General features: G+C 38.4%; 4 protein-coding genes across 4 annotated transcripts in view; 1 reads left to right on the forward strand and 3 right to left on the reverse strand.

The window, feature by feature from the left end:
* Positions 1–1,206: 1,206 nt before the first annotated feature.
* On the reverse strand, positions 1,207–5,894 carry LOC106330412. Its single transcript, XM_013768882.1, has 5 exons — positions 4,961–5,894; positions 4,451–4,860; positions 2,328–4,310; positions 1,855–2,060; positions 1,207–1,660 (listed from the first exon to the last, which is right to left on the reverse strand). The coding sequence occupies exons 1-5, from the start codon at positions 5,892–5,894 to the stop codon at positions 1,207–1,209; spliced, it is 3,987 nt and encodes a 1,328-aa protein (XP_013624336.1).
* A 3,806-nt stretch (positions 5,895–9,700) lies between these two features.
* Positions 9,701–12,676, reverse strand: LOC106328082. Its single transcript, XM_013766444.1, has 9 exons — positions 12,382–12,676; positions 12,093–12,287; positions 11,879–11,976; positions 11,399–11,468; positions 11,145–11,333; positions 10,787–11,043; positions 10,608–10,698; positions 10,298–10,508; positions 9,701–10,092 (listed from the first exon to the last, which is right to left on the reverse strand). The coding sequence occupies exons 1-9, from the start codon at positions 12,550–12,552 to the stop codon at positions 9,872–9,874; spliced, it is 1,503 nt and encodes a 500-aa protein (XP_013621898.1). The 5' UTR covers positions 12,553–12,676; the 3' UTR covers positions 9,701–9,871.
* Positions 12,677–16,891: 4,215 nt separating this feature from the next.
* Positions 16,892–18,801, forward strand: LOC106335308. Its single transcript, XM_013773793.1, has 8 exons — positions 16,892–17,146; positions 17,226–17,280; positions 17,375–17,533; positions 17,628–17,783; positions 17,930–18,074; positions 18,170–18,306; positions 18,391–18,471; positions 18,559–18,801. Exons 1-8 carry the CDS (start codon positions 17,094–17,096, stop codon positions 18,712–18,714), a joined length of 942 nt encoding a protein of 313 aa, XP_013629247.1. The 5' UTR covers positions 16,892–17,093; the 3' UTR covers positions 18,715–18,801.
* Positions 18,802–19,089: 288 nt separating this feature from the next.
* Positions 19,090–20,587, reverse strand: part of LOC106335306 (pollen-specific leucine-rich repeat extensin-like protein 3) — a 4,804-nt gene continuing 3,306 nt past the window's right edge. Inside the window, exon 2 of the mRNA XM_013773791.1 lies at positions 19,090–20,301. Within this exon, the coding sequence (XP_013629245.1) occupies positions 19,430–20,301 (872 nt within the window). The 3' untranslated portion in view covers positions 19,090–19,429. The remainder of the gene's footprint in view (positions 20,302–20,587) is intronic.

Raw genomic sequence — 20,587 nt, forward strand, 5'->3', positions numbered from 1 at the left:
ATAAAACACTTATAGTAGTTTCACTTTTTATTTTCACCTCTAATATTACGAAAGAAAATATATACTATTTTCACCGATTATTATAATATCTAACTATAATAAACTTTAATATTTTTTTCAAAAAAAATTATCACCCTACAACAACACAACTTCCCAGCCCAAGAAATTGAGACTTATTCAACCAGACATTAATTTATTCAAATTTGAAATATTTTACACAGATATTAAATTTATCAATTAATAAATCGCATGATGTTAAAATAGAGTTTAACTCGGTTTAAATGAACTTTTAATAGAAATAAATATTCATATAAACTCATTTAGTACAACGGGTTTTAAATAGGTCATTTAATTAATTTTTTTAATTAAATGTGATTTTACTCAAAGTTAGTGAAGACCATATTAACCATATATATATATTAAAAATTATTATTTTTTAACATTTTTCAAAAAAAATGTTGGTTGTTGATGCGGATTGGGTTTGATATTGGTTTTTGGATATAATACTTTAAGAATCGTTCGAGTATATAGACCATGTCTAATAGAGTATGAGACTTTGATTTTCAGGTTGATTACGAGTCAGGTTTTTTTAGTACGAATATTCTTGACTAATTATGTTATGTAACTAATAAGAAAATTTAATATATTGCAAACTTTAAGAATAAAGTTTAAAAATAATTTCTTAAATTCATATGGCACAACTATATAGTTATGCAACTTGACATATTTAATATAGTTATCAAAAATTATATTAAATTAAATTAATATTAAACATAAATATGATTAAAACTCTAATATTAAAAATTAAATTATCAAAAAATCAAAACAAAAAATATATCTGCTATTTCAAAGGACGGGTCAGAATCTAGTAAATGGTTAAAACCGACGGTTGAAGGGAGGAGATGCACGTCTACATGCCTCAAACTGAGGCTACCAATTAAACTCGGAAAGATGCATCCACCATATTATATTAAATGTTATAAACCTTCGTTGTCGGATGATAAATAATGATTTAATTTGTATATATCTATTGAGCGTAGAAATTATATAGTTTTTTTTTTTTAATCCAATCTCCTCACATAAAGGGACATCGTTTCCGAATACAAAAAATTGAAAAAAAACTACAATGATTGGTTACGGCAAATAAAATGTAAAAAACACTTGTGCAGCATGAAATAAGGCTTTGCGAATTATCTTAGCAGTATCTTAGACATCGAAGTGGTGAAACCACTCATGTAAATAGGTCTCTGAAGAGGAAGTAGACTGTTGCAAGCTGCGCCTAGGTGGAGAACGGTCTATACCAAACAGCTTCGCTTTGAGGATCACTTTAACCTCTTTGACCAGAAGCAAAGAGTGGCGACTAGAGGAAGTATGCAATCTTAAATTTCTCTCTTTCCATAACGCATACACGATAGCTTGGACAAGCAGATTGCATATGGTTCTAACTTTGAGATTTGTAGATGATGAAGGAAGCCACTGAAAGATAGCCTCAAAATCAGCAGGCAGGTTGAAATTAGAGTGTCTGAAAAAATGATTCCAAACATCTTGAGAATAAGGGCAACCAAGAAACAGGTGATCACGGTTCTCATCTGAGGAGTCACAAAGATAGGTCGCTGATGTCTCGGGACTCCATTGACGAAGCCTATTCCTTGTCGGGAGCCTGTTCAGAATTGCAACCCATGCTAGAAAGGAATGCTTGGGAATTCGAACCTTGAACCAGATGGTCTTGTGCCACAAGACAGGTGGTGGAGCAGGAACCAAAGTCTCTCAGGTGCGTGAAGCTTTAAACTGACCAGGCTCAGAGTCAGGACTGTTTTTCCAAAGAAATAAATCCGGGATTAAAGGTGATAGCACCGGAGGCTCAGCCGGCAAACAAGCCTTGATGAGCTGAATGATCCGATGGCGACCTCTAGGCAGAGCCCAAGAATCACCAGAATCGCTTCTGTAACCTTAGCCATGCTTCTGATCCCCAAAACACGAGGTCCATTTGCTCCAGATATATCAATTAAAGGTCCTAGGCCTGTCCAATTATCATGCCAGAAGAGAGCATCGTTACCAGACTGAATTCGACAACACACAAACGGACGAGCAGTTTGCCTTAGGTTCATCAACCGACGCCAAATCCAAGAGCCTGAATTGTCGAAATCAGCTGTCTAAAAGTCTCTGTCTGCAATAACATGTTCTTTTATCCAGGCAACCCAGAGAGAACCGGTCGCTGCAAAGAGCAACCAGGTTAATTTCAATCCAAACACTATGTTAGAGTCTTCCAACCTGCGGAGACCTAGACCACCCGAGGACTTTAGGGTGCAAACGGACTCCCAGGATACCTTTGCTCTCCTTGCTGAGTCTGGTCCTCCACTCCAAAGAAAGGCGTTGCACAATCTTTCTATAGCATCTATACAACCCTTTGGTAGTGTAAAGACAGACGCCCAGAAGTTAAACATTCCATACAACACAGACTGAATTAATACAAGCCTCCCTGCGAAAGACAAATTCCTTATAGTCCAAGAGGTAATCTTCTTCCTTACTCTATCAATCAGAGGCTGATAGTCCTGTGGTCTTAGCCTATGCGGCATCAACGGGACCCCTAGATATCGGACAGGTAGCAAACCTTGAGAAAATCCAAACTTATCTGCCATGGCCTTTGCTTCTGGAATATTGAAACCATCCAAAAATAGTCCAGTTTTGGACTTATTCAAGCCCAGACCAGAACTCATATAAAAGGTTTGTAAAACTTGGATTATGCCAGCAACCGACTCTTCACTCCAATCAAAAAATATAAGCATATCATATGCGAAGGAGAGATGCGTGATAAGAGGGTACCGGCACTTAGGATGAGTGTTGAAGAGCCGCGCCCGAACAGCTGCATCAAGATTTTTTGCCAAAATATCCATTGCCATCACAAATAAGGAGGACGAGATGGGGTCACCTTGACGAAGACCCTTTTTCCCGGGAAAAAATCCAACAAGCTCCCCATTAAAAGCGACTGAATAGTGAGGCGAAGTGATGCAAGCCGGGATCCACTGAATGAGAATCTGAGGCAGGTCGAAGGCTTTTAAAATATTTAACATGAAAATCCAGTCAACATTGTCATAAGCTTTTGTAATGTCGATCTGCAAGCATCCTCTAGACGTTGTACCAGGCTTGTTGAAATCTGAGACTAGCTCTGAAGCTAAAATAACATTCTCACATAACAATCTTCCTTTAACAAATCCAACTTGATTGCGTTGAACAACCAGGGGTGTAAGACGCTTGAAGCGTGCTCCAATAATCTTTGATATAACTTTGTAGACCGTATTGCACAAGGAGATTGGACTAAACTCAGATAAATTAGCAGCGCCTGTTACCTTTGGCAAGAGGGCAATTACCGTCGAATTGACCTGCCTTGAGAGTTCAGGAGTGACGAAAAAATATTTAACGGCCGCTACTAGGTCTGAGCCCACCAAGTCCCAAGAAGTAACAAAGAACTCCACCGAGAAACCATCCGGACCTGGCGCTTTGTTCTTTGGTAGAGCAAAAACTATATCCCTGATCTTTAAATCTGTTGGGATAGCCACTAACTGAGTTGCCAACGCCTGCGGACATCTGAAAGGATGGATGTATTTGATCTGATCAACCGAGAGAGGGTTTATTTCAGAGTTTTCCGAACCAAGCAGTGACTCGTAGAACTGAGAAGTCATGTTCTTCAGGGTAACAGAGTCGAAAATCTTTCTGTCTGCAGCATCAAGTAAATAGTGGATGACGTTCCTAGATAAATTGGCTCTGACCGCTTTGTGGAAAACCCCGGTGTTCAGATCTCCCACGCTTAACCATTTAACCCTAGACTTTTGATGAAGAAATGACTCTTCAGCAGCGGCATAAAACATCCAGGATTGTCTAGCCTCTGATTCGTCCTGAAAAATCTGAGCAGAAGGATCAGATAAAGCGCGCATCTGCAACTGGTCTAACTGATGTTTAGCCTCCTTAGCTCGAGCCTGGATATTACTAAAGCTGTTTCTATTAAGAGATTTGCAGCAGATTTTTGCCGAACGAAGCCTCTGATATAAGACTGACATAGGTGAAGAGTGAACAACGTCTCTCGTCCACGCATCTTTAAGCAAATGTTCGAAATCAGGATGCATAGAGAACATGTCGAAGTAAATAAAACGACATTTCTTCTCCGTCAATTGATTAGCCAAGTAAATAAGGCACGGAGTATGATCCGAGGAACCAGGAGAGTCAAAATAAGCAAAAGAATCAGGGTAGTGATCCAGCCATGCTTTATTTACCAATGATCTATCAATTTTTCTGGCCTTAGGAAGAGTGACACTCTTATTGTACCATGTGAGATGACAACCTCGAAAAGCCAGATAAAAAATGGCGCTCTCTTCAAGACAGTCAGAAAATTATTGAATTCCTTGTTGACAAAGAGTATAAGGAGTGGTAGAGAAGACTTCTGCTGAAGATAAACCTGATTGTAATCCCCCATAAGAATCCATGGTGATTGTTGAAGATTGCGAGACTGAGCTAACTCTTTGATCTTGTCCCAGAGCACAAGTCTTTCTTCTCTGCGATTACGAGCATAGACAAAAGCAGCTGTAAAGGATTGCCTTGTCTGAGGATTAAACACACCACAAAGAGCCAACTGAGGCGATGTGTAATAGATGACGACTGACAACATAGGATCCCAGACCACCACAATACAACTATTATCTGCATCCACTGAGTAATTCCCTTCAAACCTCCAACCAGGGACCACAATATTTATAATGCCTTGTAAATTTTCATGCTGCACATGTGTTTCCAAAAAACCGCCTAGAAGAGGACGGTTGAGCCGTATCCAATCAACAACTAAATCTATCCGTTCATTGCCGTTAAGGCCTCTTACATTCCAAAAAAAACTCTTCATTGAGAGACAAAAAAGGGAGTGCTGAGCACTAAGCTTCTTGAGAATGAGCAGAGCGCGAATGCGCTTGCCCACCTGAAGCTAAACTAAAGCATTCTGTACCGCCATGAGAATCTGAGGTTGACGAAGTAGACAATTGATCACCTTCAGATCCGAGTGAAAGCATATATAGATTCTGGCGTATTTTCCTCTGAGCCTGCTTTTTTGATAAGGAAGTGGAGTGCGCCGGAGGATTGCTCTCAAGATTAGCAAGTCTATTTCGAAGAATAGCTTGAGCCGCCGATATCAATTCCTCCTCCTCTGCAAATTTAGCATCCGTAACAGGAACAACAACTTTCTGAGAAGAGGAAGCTTTTTCTTTTATAACCTCCGACCTCTTTGCCACATATTGCCACCCAGAGGGTAAGAGATGCCCCGAAATCGAATTGTAATTTAGCGGCAGGCTTCTAATCCTTTCCACCTTGCGCTGTCTATAAGAACCACCAAACTCATGCGATGCCGACTTGGAACTAGACCCTTTTTCAGACGATATGGCCAAGGAGGCGTGAGATGCTGCCTTAGCGGGATCAATAGACAGAGGAGAATGAGCCGCCGAGTTGACTATTGGCAAATTTCTTGCAACTGATAGAGGGGAAGCCATCACACCCATGAAAGGAGGATTATCCATAGCCAAAGTTATCTTACTCTGATCAGGTTGCAGGCAACGAAGATGGAGATGGCCATGTTCGCCGCATCCACCACACTTTGGAGGTAACTTTTGAAATTCGACCGGAAGAGTAACAGAATTCCCCAGCTTGTCTGTCACTCGGACTAGGGAGGGTCTAGGTTTATCCAACTCAATAACAACTCGGAGTTTGACAACTCCGTTGGAATAAGGCTTGATAGCAGGAAATTCATAATGGACCGGAAAGCCTACTGCTGATGCCATAGTACTGAAACCAAGAGTAGACCATAGCTCGAAAGGAACTTTTTTGAAGAGTACCCAAACCGGAGCATGAACAAGCCTCATCTCCGATAAATTGACAGACGGATGCCAAAGCATTGTTGTGAAGGAGCAGTTGCCAGAGTGCCAGAATCCAACATCCAAAACCCATTGACGAAGAACCGGGCATGGAATGAAAATTAGTAAAGAACGTTTGGAGTGCAACTTAACCGAAATGTTCCCGTTCTTTCCCCAAATAGGATTTAGACCAGCGAAAACCTTTGCTGGAGATGGTGGACGGCCATGAAATTATATAGTTAGCTAACATGCATTAAATGATATTCGACTTCAATATGAATCATTTGATATCCCCTATATATTAAAAAACAAACATTACAACATTAGAAAAATGATACGTGTCATCATGAGAATGATTTTCGAGAATCTTTAGAAAAATAAGTTGGTTCATCTAAATATAAACTATAGTTTTCATCAAACTGATCATAAAATCATTTATTAGTATTAAAAGTTATTCTTCATTCTTTCGTTAAATAAAAGTTACAGAATTACCTTATGTTATTAAAAAATATATATAACAATTAATGATTTCCAATAACAAAGATTTGCTAACAATTTGTAGACACTCAATCATTTTTGTTTAAATCTTTGTTAATAAAATAAATTACACAATTGCATTAACCTTAAAATAAAAAAAAAATAGATTTTTTCGTATATATTGTATTTTGAAATTTTAAAAACGAGTATAGATTACTAAACTGTTAAAAGTCTCAAACAAATTATTGTTACCAATGGTTTAAATTTTTTGTTATAATAAGATATAAATAGTTATAAACCACATGAGCAAGAAGTTTTATTTAATAAGTGTTTATATTAATATATATATATTTAGGACCCTTATATATATATATATATCATTTAATTAAACTACATATCATATAAAATGCAAACTATATATTGATATTTTCATTGAAAAAATATTGCGAACTTAACTAATATTTTAATTTTAAAATTAGCATTCAATTAAAAATGATTATAAAATACTAAAACTATTAGACATCTCAAATTAAAAAGTTTATTAATGGTTTAAATTTTTGTTATAAGATGACTACAATCATAAAACCATATGATTAAAAACTTCATTTAATAAACAGCTTTACTAAAAAAATATTTTATATCTATGTTAATATCATTTAAATTTAATTATATAATACAGAATGGATAAAATTAATTTTTTATTTATTTATCACAAAAATGATCGTTAATAAACAAGAGAGATTGTTTGATTTATATGTGCAAGCCAATTTAATTATATACGTAATATTACCTATTTCTCAATATTCAAATATATATTTATTATTTTATTATTTCATAATATATAGAAAACATAAAATAAATAATAATATATAAATATAGTTTGCATATAAAATTTTTATCCCGCACAAAGCGTGGATCTTAATCTAATAAGTCCGTATAACTTCTTCTTGAGATAACACTTCATTTTCAACATTTAGAAGAACAAAAGTAAGTAATTTTATTAGCAGGTAATTAGTCACTTCCGACGAGAGATTACTGTAAATGTAAAAATCGGTTCTTAATTTTTTTTAATTAAAAGTTAAGAAACAATTTCTTATATTCTCTAAGAACTCCACCCTAAAAACTTTCCATTAATCATCCTTTAAGTCAGCTATTTTGCATGCTTTAAGTCAGCTATTTTGCTGTTTACGTTAATCAACCATCAATTATTTGTTCCACCAAAAACTTGCTACTAATTTTTTTAAACTCTTTTATTACACACTATTTTACAACCGACAATTCTAACTGTTTTACGAGGATCTTTTGTGAGGTTTTTGTAAGTTTTTTTCCATTAATTTACATAATTTTACTATTTCTGGAGATCGAAACTTAGATATCCTCTTGTAAAAACATTAATGAACCCTTATTTAAACCATTGGGTCAATGTGACTTTCACGACTAATTTTTTTAACTTTAAAAATACCATTTTAACAAATGCATTTCCACTATTTTTTATTATTAAATTTTAATTATATACAATTAATATCTCAAAAACAGGATCAGAAAAACCAACAACATCCACAGACACCGAATGATTTAATGGAGTACATGTCACAAGATGATATCCAAAATTATCGACAATCATCCTAATGAGCTTATCTCACTTTGTATCGAACCAAACCAGTTGAAGTTTGTTAAAGCCATGCAACAAAAACAGTTTAGATCTAAGATCTCTTTCAACGTTTCAATACAATGTGTTGAATAAATTCGATCTAACCTCCATTTTCACCGCCAAAACATCTTACGAGTGGGTGGGTATTAGGTTATTCGATTCTATTCAAAAAAATCAAAATTTTGAGTTTTTTTTGTTAATTATAAATTGTTTTGACAATTTTGGTTCAGGTTAGAAAATTTTGGCTCAGTTCGAGAATTTTCCTCAGCTGTATATAGTTCCAATGATTTCGTTATGTATAAACTATATCACAAAAACTTATATTGCTTTAAATTTTGAGTTTTGGAATATATGTATCCTTCGAAAGTAAACTATAATTAGATTAATTTATTGCGGATTAGTGAGATTTGGATTTTTGAAATCTAAAAGTATCCCATTTGAGTTTTTATATAAATTTTGATAAATAAAATAATAATTTACTAATATAAAATAAAAATAAAATTTTAGTATACTTTCTATATGAATTCAGTTAAAAATTAGTTTTTAAATAAACAAGTGTTAGTTCGATTCAGATTTTTATATATTTTAGTTTATTTTTTATTTAAAATCTGTTATTTAATATATAAATTTTAAGGACAGTTTTCTCAAAAAAATTAAATTTATTTTATCACAAAATAGTTTACTAAGAGAAAAATGATCAAAATGGCCTTTATAACAAATAGTAAAAAATTAAAATACTTCTAATGAATAATATATTTAATAAATCAATATTTTTATTATTAATTTTATTAAATAAATCAATATTTTTATTATTAATTTTGTCAAATAAATAAATATTTTATTATTAATTTAAATTTAATACTTTAAATCTTAAATTATAGACCGTAAACTCTAAACCCACAAAAAAAAAACTAAACCATAATTCTTTATCAATTAACTTTAGGGTATATGTATCTTTAAGATCTTTAATTAATTTTTATTTTGGTAATTTTTCTTTTTGTGGATTATTTTTGTGATGAAAATGTTTTAGAGTTATTCTATAATATTTCTCAAATTTCAATTCTATGCAATTATTTTATAAATTGTTTGAGACTTTTGGTCCGGGTTCCCTTGAAAATTTTGGCTTAGTTTGGGAATTTTTCTCAGCTTTATATTCCAATGATTTACTATGAATCAAATATATTATACACCACACAAACTTATTTCACTTTTTATCGAATATATACCAACCACACAAGCTTTTTTCCTTTATTTGCATTCATTTTTTTCTTATCTTCTTTGTTCTAGTTCCACTTCTTATTTACCCTGATAATTTTATGTCAAAGCCTAGGTAACCACTTGTCCTTCACACCGACAATGTTTTTCAAAACGTGTACGCAAATCCATAAGTCAACAAATATTGAAAGCAATGCTTATAGAATAATAGCACAACATACATCCTTCCCGTTGTCCCCAATTCCAATTCCTTTATTTGCATTCATTAATTTATCTTCTTATATTCTTTCTTCTAGTTCCACTTCTTAACTAACCCTGAAAATTTTACCGCTTAAGTCAAAGCCTAGCTAACCACTTGCGTACGCAAATACATAAGTCAACAAATATTGAAAGCACAATTAAATGATCGTCCAACCAACAAAACTTTGGAAGCAACACTCGACAATTTAAAAAAAAACTAATCTATCTACCCTTGTTTTAACGTTTGGTTTCCAGATTTTATCAAACTTTTCAAGATCCAAACAACAGAGAAGCAAAGCTAAAGTTGAAGCAAACTGACCATAAGAGAAACTAACGAAACAGATGATATCTACAAGAAAAGAAGGCAAACAACAAATAAGACCAATCTGACTCTCTTATTATATTAAGCAGAAGGCATTGAGGTAGATATCACGACATAGGATAGGTACTGAAGTCCTTCCTGGATCTTTGTGATGGCTGTAGTTTGGTCAGAGCGAAGACTATCATTAAAAGTGTTTGCCTTTTCCTCCATGGTTGATGTTTTCAGTAGATTATCTTTCGAATCATCATCAGTGGAAGCTACTTTGATCGCAGCTGAGTATGTTTCAGATACATCTGATATACCTGCAATGTGGAAAAGGGTATCTTAGTTCTCTCGATTTTCACAAACAAGCATTTACATGGAGGACCCGTTATCAAAGTACATTTATGCTAAGTAAACCTTCACAGTAGAAGAAATGTTTTCTGTTTTGTTTTGGGTTATTCAGTAGAAAAGATGTTATAATATAACAAATCAGATACTAAATGAGTTGGATAATTGTAGACCAACCTGTTATAAAACTGTTGGAAACTGCTTCAACAAATCCAGCCATCGATTCTGCTTTGCCTCTAATCAGCTTAGCTTTTTCAGTAGGATCCTCTGGCCACTCGATTTTCAAAGCTTCGGTGTCTTCACCCTGAACTTTGTTGGCATGAGATATCATGGACTTACCGAGAGTAAGAAGATGAGTGACTGCAAAACAGCACATCTCTGAAAGTCTCTGCAGAACAAAAAAAAAATTCATATTAGTTAGATACTGGTGGTAGAGTGAACAATCTTCAATATATTAACAGCGTTAATAAGGGAACACTCTTCGCACATGAACTCCTTCTGAGTGAAGAGATTCAAGCCTGCCACCAGTCCGCTGGATTATATCGTTTACGCTTAGTCCAGTTAAAGCGTTTGTGAACCTAAAAACACCAAAAGTGAGGAGCAAATTAAAAAAAAAAACAGATCACAGTCAAATATACTGACACATAAGGGAATACTCATGATTACCCAGCAGCCATATCAGCAGCTTTGCTGACACTCGAGTTATGTAAATTCTTCATGTCATCATCACTGCCTTCAGTTTTGGTATCTATTTTCTTCCCTTTGTCAGACTCTGCTTTAATTCCACTCATTTCGGCAGCGAAGCTAAACAGCTGCTGGATCTGTTTGAGCTTCCCGTCATACATCGATTTCTCATCTTGTGACAGTTTCCCCTTTCTCCTGTTGAACAACAGAGTATAGTGGCTTGACAATGCTTCCAATTCCTGGAATCAACACATAAAAAAATGAGGAAAAACAATATAAATTATCCAAAACAACAACATTTGACAGGTGATTTTTCGTTGAAAAAGTATCTCATTCTCACCTCAAGCTGCTCAGGGCCACCATAAATGTAAAAGCATCGATCAAATGTCACTTCCTCAATAGTTTGATCCGTAAAGCCTTCCCCGTTCTTGTCAACTCCAAGACCAGTCTCTGTAATCAACAAATCCATAGTCTCCTTGCCCACAAACTCAAGAACTTGCATTCCTTTGGCAGTTAATGCTTTCCCCGTCTGCAGATCAGAAGTAAGGGCTAAACGAAACGTTAAGCTAAAGATATAAAGAAGAAGACACAAACCTCCAATAGAGACGGTGCATCAGATCCAGCTTCCCTAGGCGAAGAACCTTGCTGGACACTGTTTTCAAGTCTACAAAAGAAACAACGCGGCATCAACAGCTTAAACTGTCTCCTCCTAGGAAAAGCAGTTCCAATTAAAGAAGCACAAGACCTCTAGGTTCTTTAAGCTACCACAGTCAAAAAAATGAATTATTATCGCCAGCAAATGACACAAAGAGCCTACCCAGCGTTTTAACCAGGAAGCAAATTTACCAGAATAAGAATCCATTAAATTAAATAAATTGAGCATCTTCATGGTGTTCTTAAGTCCGCCAAGCATTAATTGCTTAGAGCCTCCGAAATTTAAGTAAATAATATACCGATTCACACTTTCCTTAAGGAACAGTGGAACTAAAGCTTATTTCCATTCACAAAGTTTGAAACAGACAAAATAGTGAAAGCCCTTTAGTAAAACAAAAGAGAAAACAGAAAGTAACATACTTTTGCACCAAACTTGTGCCCCCTTTTAATGCATTTCCTAGTGCCAGCCAAGCTCCAGAAGCAAAACTTTCAACTGAATCATCAAAAACCTTCAAACCCTGGAAAAGACCAAGACCCCGAACGAACTACTTAAATTCTTAGCAATATTGGATACACAAGACCATTGGCATGAACATGGAGAGTGGCTTCTGCATAAGAAGCAAGAAAAACTTACCTGGCTAAGAAGTGACTCTTCACTTGCATCCTCCAACTTAGCTAGAGCTAACTTCTTTAACTTGTGACTCTCATCATCACTATCCTGCTCTGTATCACCAGCCTTCTCTTCTTCCTTGGCAGAAGATTCCGAGTCTTCATCGCCTTCCTGCATATCCGCAATGCTTTTCGCTGCTTTCTCCGCCACTGCTGCAGCCTACATGAGAACAAAAATCAAGGACCATCAGATTAGCCGGATCCGGGCATTCTCAGAATACACTAACTCATAAAATTAGGTCAAAATTCGTTACATTGCGAGATATATCTTGGGCAGCTTTCTGAAGATCGGAGAGCACGGAGAAGCCGGAAAACCCCCATCCCCATCCGCCGGCGTTCTTCGGCGGCGATTCCGCGTTTTCGGCATCCTCTCTGTGAATTGGTTCTTTCTCCCCCTCGTGCGATTGTTTGTCATCTTCCTCCATCGTCGTTGGCGATTGCGAGATCGAATTATGGTTTCTGAAGCAAATTGAATGAAAATGGTAACAAAGGGGTTCGAATCGAAACTGTATTTCAGTTAGATAGATGAGTGAAGTCACGACTTGACCATTTGCTTATTATGCCTTCGTCGTGCAGCAAAAGCATCCCTCGCGATACGTTGTCGTTTTCGGCGTGTTTTTTAAGGTTTTACACAGTTATCTCTTCCTTGGCCCAATAATTTATTCTTAGGCCCAACAGTTTTATTTTTTCTTTCTTTTGATTTTTCTCAACTTTCCATTGCTTTCAGGTCATCAACCACCAATGTCTAAAATACAGACGTTAAAACAAGTTGTGTTTAAATATTTTTTTATGTTGAAGTGGGTCATCTGATATACAAAGTTCAATCTTAAAATGTTTTTGTCAAGAAATTGTAACTGCAAGAAGCAAATACAATACGATAATGCACAAAGTAAAGCTAGAGACAAAACAACTACAAACAAACCTTAAGCTTTATTAGAAATCGTCTTATACACTCTATTACAACATCTGCTTAATCAGCTTTACACAGTCTGTTACACCCTAACAACTGCTACTGAAAGATTCCTAAGCTACCCGCTTGTGCCTCTCTTCCGTCAAGTACTTCATCCACTGCTTCAGCACAACCCAGAACACTTCCAAAAGCTTATCTCTCTCTATAAGATCAGTCTCTGTGTCTTTGTCTCTATACAGACGACTCCAACCCTACTCTCCAAGGCAACATGTATGGATATCTTCCATAACAATAAGTGAAACTTTTCTTTTCTGGGAATGCACTTATTCCTCTTTCTTTAGGTAATAAACTTGCTCCTCAAGTTTATTCATCTTTCCATATCTCCAAGATACTCTCTTGCTCTCCAAGTATACACGACTCCAGCTCAGCATCTTGACTCCACTTGGTCTTCACCACTCAACATGACGTCTGCTTCAGCAACTACGTCGGCGACTACTTCAGGGCAGACATCTTACATCTTCAATCTCCCCCTTTTAGCTTTGTGTGCTGATCAAGCACAACACTCTTCTGGTTCAGCAACCATGTTACAACCACGTTCCTCACCTGAAAACTTTCACACCAAATGTGCTTTTCTCCCCACGAGATGTGCACCACACCATGCTTTTCTCCCTCATGAGATATGCATACTAAGGACCAAAACATCACCATTTTCCCCCTGCTTGATTGCACACTAAGATAAAACAGATGCTTAGATGTCAAGATTTACAGACCCAACTGTCTGCTTCTTCATGTATAATCATGACACAGCCCCTGCTACAGCGGAATAACAAGTACTGCATCACGATCTGACGCACATATCGAGCTACCTCTCGACCCACTTCTGTTGAGGACCTGGCTACCTTCATGTGTCGTCTCCTTGACCACGAGCCCCTCCTCATCCACACCGAGTGCACTCTACACTCTTTGCTACTATCTTGGAGTGATTTCACTATCACACCCCTGAAGATCATCTCGCATCACTTCCTGACGCACTTCGATCTCCATCCCCTTTGTGTCCCAGACAACTCCGTGTCCTGACTCCACGCTTGATGCTTCTTGATCTTTCTGAAGATCACTTCTAACAGAGCTGCATCCATCTTCTGATTTCTCATCCTTGATCTCATCAAGTAAGCCACTCTTGGCTAAGGACACCTCTTCAACCCTCTTGGGCTTAGTGTACGTCTTTTTCACCTTCTTGGCCATGTTTCTGCTCTTCTCACGAGCAAAACACTCCACCTTCTTGTGTCCAACCTTCCCACAGAACCAACAGCACATCCGATGCTGCTTTTTGTTTGGCCTGACACAGTTGCTGATGCACCGATCAGTCTCCTTCCTTGTACCAGCTGCACAACCATGCTTCAGAACCTCCTGTCTGACCTTCATGTTGTTGCACTGATGTACTACTTTTGGCTTGTTACTCACAGCTACGCGCTGTAGAACTTCCTGCCTTACTCCCTGTCGTACGCCCCGACGCACTTCCTGACAAGCTCCTTTGGCTCCACTTTTTGATGTGCTCCAATGCACGAAATGTGATAGCCCCTTCTGTTGTACTTCCTTAGTACTCTCAGCTCCTCGATATCCCAGTCCCTAATTCACCTTGGCTGGTTGTCCCATCGAGAGTATCTTATCCAAGTCCTTGGATCCACTGTTGAGCATTCTGATCTGTTTGCGATTCTCAGCCAAGTCACGTTCCAGCATCATTTCTCTCTCACGTTCATCAATAGCAACCTCCCTCAGTTTGCTAACCTCATTCTCCAGAGACTCATTCTTCTCATTTACAGAAGCAAGTTCTTCAGCAAGATCTTCATACTGCTCAGGGCCCTGCACCAGATCGTGTTGCAACCTCATATTCTCATTCTTGAGATTCAACCACTTGTTGAGCATCACATGATAATCCTCAGAGTCTGTACAGACATCTGAATCTGAGGATTCACTAGATTTCTCCTTGCGTGCACCAAATGCAACCATATTCTTCATCACCTTTCCATCTTCTTCAGACTCTGAATCATCAGACGACTGCAATGGAACTCCTTTTCCCTTCTTTGAGTTTGGACATTCACGCCGTGTGTGTCCAACACCTCTGCACTCAGAACACTTAAGTTATCTTTGCTGTGCTACCGGACAATCAACCCTTATATGACCAATGCCTCCACACTCATATCACTTAAGACTCTTTCCTTCTGCCATTGCTACGATCACCTCCCTGGTGACCATACTGATTTCTCCCACCCGAGGGATTCGTCTTACCAAAGTTCCTGACCAACATACCAATGGCATCTTCAAGATTCAAAGATCTATCTCCATCTTTGTCAGCTACAAGCGCCACACTCTTTGGCGCACTGCTTGTTGTAGAGACTGAAATATTGTCTGTCTCCATCTCTTGTGCCTTCAGCATACCCACAAAGTTTGGAGCTCACAAGGCGTGTTTGTAGTCATCTGTAAGACCGCCTTGTGAGCTCCAAACTTTGTTGGAAGACAGCGTAGTAACTTCTTTACCAGCTTCTTCTCCTTGTACTTCTTCCCAAGTACAAATGCTTCATGCGCCATACCACTGAGTTTGGCACTAAAACTCGCCACATAATCATTATCAGACCAACTGAGATTCTCAAACTGTGACCCAAGATGATCTAGACGTGTCCTCTTGACACTCTCATCTCCTTCAAATGAATTCAGCAGGATCTCCCACGCTTCTTTAGCCGAAGTACTCCCCCGAATCAGCTGAAATTGCTCTGCTTCAACAGCTCCAAAAATCACCGACAACGCCTTTGCATTAAATTTTGATGCATTGTGTTATGCCTCTGACCAATCCTCTTTTGGTTTAGGCTTCTTCTCACCTCCTGTGACTATGGTAGGCTCCTCCCAACCAATCTCCACAGCTGTCCACGCATCTTCATTGATTCCTCGAATCATTTGCTTCATGCGAGCCTTCCAATGACCATACTGGTCCGCATTCAACACGATCGCCTTCTGCACATAAATAATCGTGTCCATCTTCACCTTCAGGATAACACCGATAACTTAGGTGCCCCACTCTGATACCACTTGTAAGTGCAAGATGCAAACACAGTACGGTAATGCAGAAAGTAAAGCAAGAGACAAAACAACTACAAGCAACCCTTAAGCTTTATTAGAAATCGCCTTGTACACTCTATTACAAGATCTGCTTAATCAGCTTTACACAGTCTGTTACACCCTAACAACTGCTACTGAAATATTCCTAAGCTACCCGCTTGTGTCTCTCTTCCGTCAAGTACTTCATCCACTGCTTCAGCACAACCCAGAACACTTCCAAGAGCTTATCTCTCTCTATAAGATCAGCCTCTGTGTCTCTGTCTCTATACAGATGACTCCATATCTATCTTATAGTTATTCTCCATGTTCCTGAAACCCTACTCTTCAAGGCAACATGTATGGACATCTTGCATAACAATAAGTGCAACTTTCCTTTTCTTGGAATGCACTTATTCCTCTTTCTTTAAGTCATAAACTTGCTGCTCAAGTTTATTCTTCTTTCCATATCTCCAAGATACTTCCTTGCTCTCTAAGTGTACACGACTCCAGCTCAGCATCTTGACTCTACATGGTCTTTACCACTCAACACGTCTGCTTCAGCACCCACGTCAGCGACTAGTTCAGGGCACACATCTTACATCTTCACAAATTTAAGTTCTCATAATAAACATGATGATGTCTTGTTCTTAAATTTTTGGTTGATGAGGTGAGAAGAGTAATCCGTATTTAAACATCACAAGCTTTGTGAATTTACGAGATGGATGATATCTTGTCAATCTCCAATTTTCGCGCCTCTTTGTTAACAAATCACGTTACCCTCACGTGGAGAAACCTAACCGACTCTGACTCCTCAAATCCTTGCCTTTCGTCTTCTCTTCTCTTCAAAGCTTCCCCCATATTTCTCTGCTTTCCCGAGAAAATCCAGAGAGAAAAGAAAAGACGCCATTGTTGATTTTTCTCAAAGATTCAGCAGTAAACTTCGCCGGTTCCGAATCTATAGCAGAGATGGAGTCATCAAAGGTTCAAGAAGTCGAAGAAACATACCAGAAAGTTGATCCGTGAGTCCTCCTCCGTTTACATTTACGCTTTTCTCCATAGAATCTCTCCGATAATCATCTTCAATTATTTGTTATTCAGAGAATCAGAGGAACCTAACGCCGCTCGTGTTCTAGCTCTTGATATGATACTCAAGGTAGGTTTTAATTTGCAACTGTAAACAAAGCAGCTTTAATCTTCATTCCTCGTGATCTGATCAAAGTTTCTCAAGAATGTGATTGTTGTTGCAGTCTCTGTTGAAAATCAGCGCCTTCTTAAGCGATTTTCTATTGGAGTTTTGTCAAGAAACAACACATCACAGCTTCACTGAAGATGGTGAATACGCCGTTCCCCCTTCGACCCAGCTTCGTGATTTTCTTCTCAACAATCTAAACGTCACTCATCCTCTGGTCTATACTCTGCCCTCTAAACACTTTAGTCTATGGTTAGTTAGTTACTCGTTCTTTAACCTCCGTATTTATCTTTTTTTTTTTTACTCTTCAGGAAGCAAACGGTGTATTCGACTTCCTAGTAACTATCTTGGATCTTCTACCTCTCTGGAGAAGTGTAGAAGAAGAACCTCTGAGTTCCAAGTTTGAAGTATACCACCAAGTGGCGAAAAAGATTTGTAACAGGTGCAAGTTGGTTACGGAGTATCCGGTTGAACGTTCTTACTGTCTAATCGTGGTTGCTAGCTCACTCAGGGAAATCAAGGCAAGTCAACTTTTTTTTATTATATTTATCTTAAGCGTCTTTTTTTCCTTAAAATGATATGCTAGAAATGTTTTTTTGGTTTTATGACACAGTCTGCCTTCAAGGATTTCGCATTCGAGAACATCCTTAAGGTTATCAGAATCGCCTTGATGATGATGCCTTGTGACAAGGAAGGATGTGGGAAACAAACCTATGTTGAGCGTGTGATCAGTAAACTTCCACCTGTTTTCACAATTGGTAAGAAGAGCTTATCAAAGTGTAGTTGACTAGTTGGTTATTATAATGCACTTTTTTGAGGATTATTTCTTTTTTCTTTAAATGGAATTGTTTAGCTGTGGAGTGGGAGAAGAATGAGACTGACGAAGATATATTTGCCACCAATTCTGTTCTGTCTACTGAAATTGATATTAGTGAGATATTCAAATACGAAGGTGACAGTTTATTCACTAAATACCGTCTTGTGTCCATGGTATGACTATGTATATCTAATTCCTTAAGTTTCCATTTTGAAAATTATGTTACCAGAAACAACTCCAAATGTTGTAATATTCAGGTTTGCTGGCATGGAGATCAGTACAGTTGCATAGCTTATGAAAACAGAAGCTGGGTCATACATTTTGGTATTCAGAATGAGGTCAAGCAGCAAGTTTCTTGATCTGTGACTTGTTTTATCTTGGATTTTGTAAAAGTTGAACTGAGTGAGGTGTGTTGCTTTATATAGGTTATTGGAGATTGGAATAGGGTTCTCAGTATTTTTGCAGAACTGAAGATTCGACCAGAGATTCTGTTTTTCGAAAACGTAAGCCTCCTAAGACTGCAAACTTGCTTTATGTTTTTGTGGAGTGTTCTCAGTTCTATCAACTTGAATGGCAGGTGATGGGGAGAGACCAGATCGTGTCCGGGAACTAGGAATCAATTTCTGAAGACCAATAACAGCTTTTTTTTTTTTTTTGAATGGTGTAGAGAAGGGATTTTGATGTATATGCAATACTTAGGAATCGATTCTTTGGAGGTTAAAACGTTGTGACCCGATTTGTCTTTTCTCTTCACCTCAAATTCAACATATTGATTGATATGATCACTGAATAAAGTACCAATTTTCAAAATAAAGTAGCCACCTTTAGTTTTTTGCATTTGAAATTTGACTTTTTGAGATGTAATTTATCAAAAACTCTAAACAACGGTTTTCAAACACTACTTTGGCGTGTCGAAATTGAGGCTATAATTTAAGCTATATGCTGATAACCTCCGGTTGTGAAGATCATGCTTATTGGATTACATTAATTTTCAGTTCACTTAAGATCGAGATTGGAAACTGTAGATTCTCAGATACCATCATCGTGAAACGGCCTTAACAACACAAGAGAAGAAGCATAACAACTTCTTCCTTTTAAAAATGTAAAATCTTTCATGTACCAAAAAAGATGTTGTTAATTGTTACTACACAAACTTCATATGATTCTTTGTAAGGAGTTAATGCTACTTGGATACATTGCCATCATTTTTTTCTTCTTTTGTCTTGCTCAAGTTTTCTGATCATTTTTTTCTCTCTCACGACGCGATTCATAATATAGAATTAAATCTCTCTAATATTAATAACCCGGAAACATTGGAGGTGGCGGCGATGCATATTGGTGACCAACGAATGGTGGTATGATGAATTCATCACTTGGAGGTGGTGCCTCTGTGGTCTGTGTCGGTGTTCGTGGGGGAGGAGAGTTGACCGGTGTTTGTGGTGGAGATTGAATTGGCGGTGAAGACTGTGGCGGTGGGGAGAGAACAGGTGGTGGAGGAGAGTGGACTGGTGGCGGGGGAGAATATACCGGTGGTGGTGGAGGTGAATGGACTGGTGGAGGTGGTGAATGGACTGGTGGTGGAGGAGAGTGGACTGGTGGCGGTGGAGAATATACCGGTGGTGGTGGTGAATGGACTGGTGGTGGCGGCGGTGGAGAATAAACGGGTGGTGGAGGTGAATGGACTGGCGGTGGAGGTGAATGGACTGGTGGTGGAGGAGAATGTACCGGTGGTGGTGGAGGAGAATATACCGGTGGTGGTGGTGAATGGACTGGTGGTGGAGGAGAATGTACCGGTGGTGGTGGTGAGTGGACTGGTGGTGGAGGAGAATATACCGGTGGCGGTGGAGAATGAACTGGAACTGGAGGAGAAACCGTTGGGGGATGTGATTGATGTGGCGGAGGTGGGCTGCGTCGGAACTTCACTGGAGATTGATCATATGGATCATTTGGTTGTGGTGACTCTTTTGGAGGTTGTGGTTTCTGAACCGGTGATGGAGATGAATACACTGTTGGTGGTGAATGGACAGGTGATGGTGGTGAGTGGACTGGAAGTGGAGGAGAAACCGTTGGGGGATGTGATTGATGTGGCGGAGGCGGGCTGCGTCTGAACTTCACTGGAGACTGATCATATGGATCATTTGGTTGTGGTGACTCTTTCGGAGCTTGTGGTTTCTGAACCGGTGATGGAGGTGAATAGACTGGTGTTGGGGGTGGTGGTGAGTGGACAGGTGGTGGTGGAGAATAGACTGGCGGAGGAGGAGAATGTACCGGTGGTGGGGGTGGAGAATGAACCGGCGGTGGTGGTGAATGGACTGGTGGGGGCGGTGGTGGTGAGTGGACTGGTGGTGGAGGAGAATGTACCGGTGGTGGTGGTGAATGGATTGGTGGTGGAGGAGAATGTACCGGTGGTGGTGGTGAATGAATTGGTGGTGGCGGTGGGGAATATACCGGAGG

This window comes from Brassica oleracea, chromosome C3 (assembly GCF_000695525.1).
Source record: "Brassica oleracea var. oleracea cultivar TO1000 chromosome C3, BOL, whole genome shotgun sequence".
NCBI lineage: Eukaryota > Viridiplantae > Streptophyta > Magnoliopsida > Brassicales > Brassicaceae > Brassica > Brassica oleracea.

Excerpts from the sequence above, each read along its gene's own strand:
- LOC106335308 (XM_013773793.1), top strand. The coding sequence starts at position 17,094 with ATGGAGTCATCAAAGGTTCAAGAAGTCGAAGAAACATACCAGAAAGTT. Across the intron at positions 18,307-18,390 it reads AATACCGTCTTGTGTCCATG|GTTTGCTGGCATGGAGATCA; the intron begins GTATGACTATGT and ends TGTAATATTCAG. Across the intron at positions 18,472-18,558 it reads ATTTTGGTATTCAGAATGAG|GTTATTGGAGATTGGAATAG; the intron begins GTCAAGCAGCAA and ends TGCTTTATATAG.
- LOC106328082 (XM_013766444.1), bottom strand. The coding sequence starts at position 12,552 with ATGGAGGAAGATGACAAACAATCGCACGAGGGGGAGAAAGAACCAATT. Across the intron at positions 12,288-12,381 it reads CCCAAGATATATCTCGCAAT|GCTGCAGCAGTGGCGGAGAA; the intron begins GTAACGAATTTT and ends GTTCTCATGTAG. Across the intron at positions 11,044-11,144 it reads GTGGCCCTGAGCAGCTTGAG|GAATTGGAAGCATTGTCAAG; the intron begins GTGAGAATGAGA and ends TGTTGATTCCAG.
- LOC106330412 (XM_013768882.1), bottom strand. The coding sequence starts at position 5,894 with ATGAGGCTTGTTCATGCTCCGGTTTGGGTACTCTTCAAAAAAGTTCCT. Across the intron at positions 4,861-4,960 it reads ATGCTTTAGTTTAGCTTCAG|GCCTTAACGGCAATGAACGG; the intron begins GTGGGCAAGCGC and ends GGAATGTAAGAG. Across the intron at positions 4,311-4,450 it reads TTATGGGGGATTACAATCAG|AGTGTCACTCTTCCTAAGGC; the intron begins GTTTATCTTCAG and ends TGGTACAATAAG.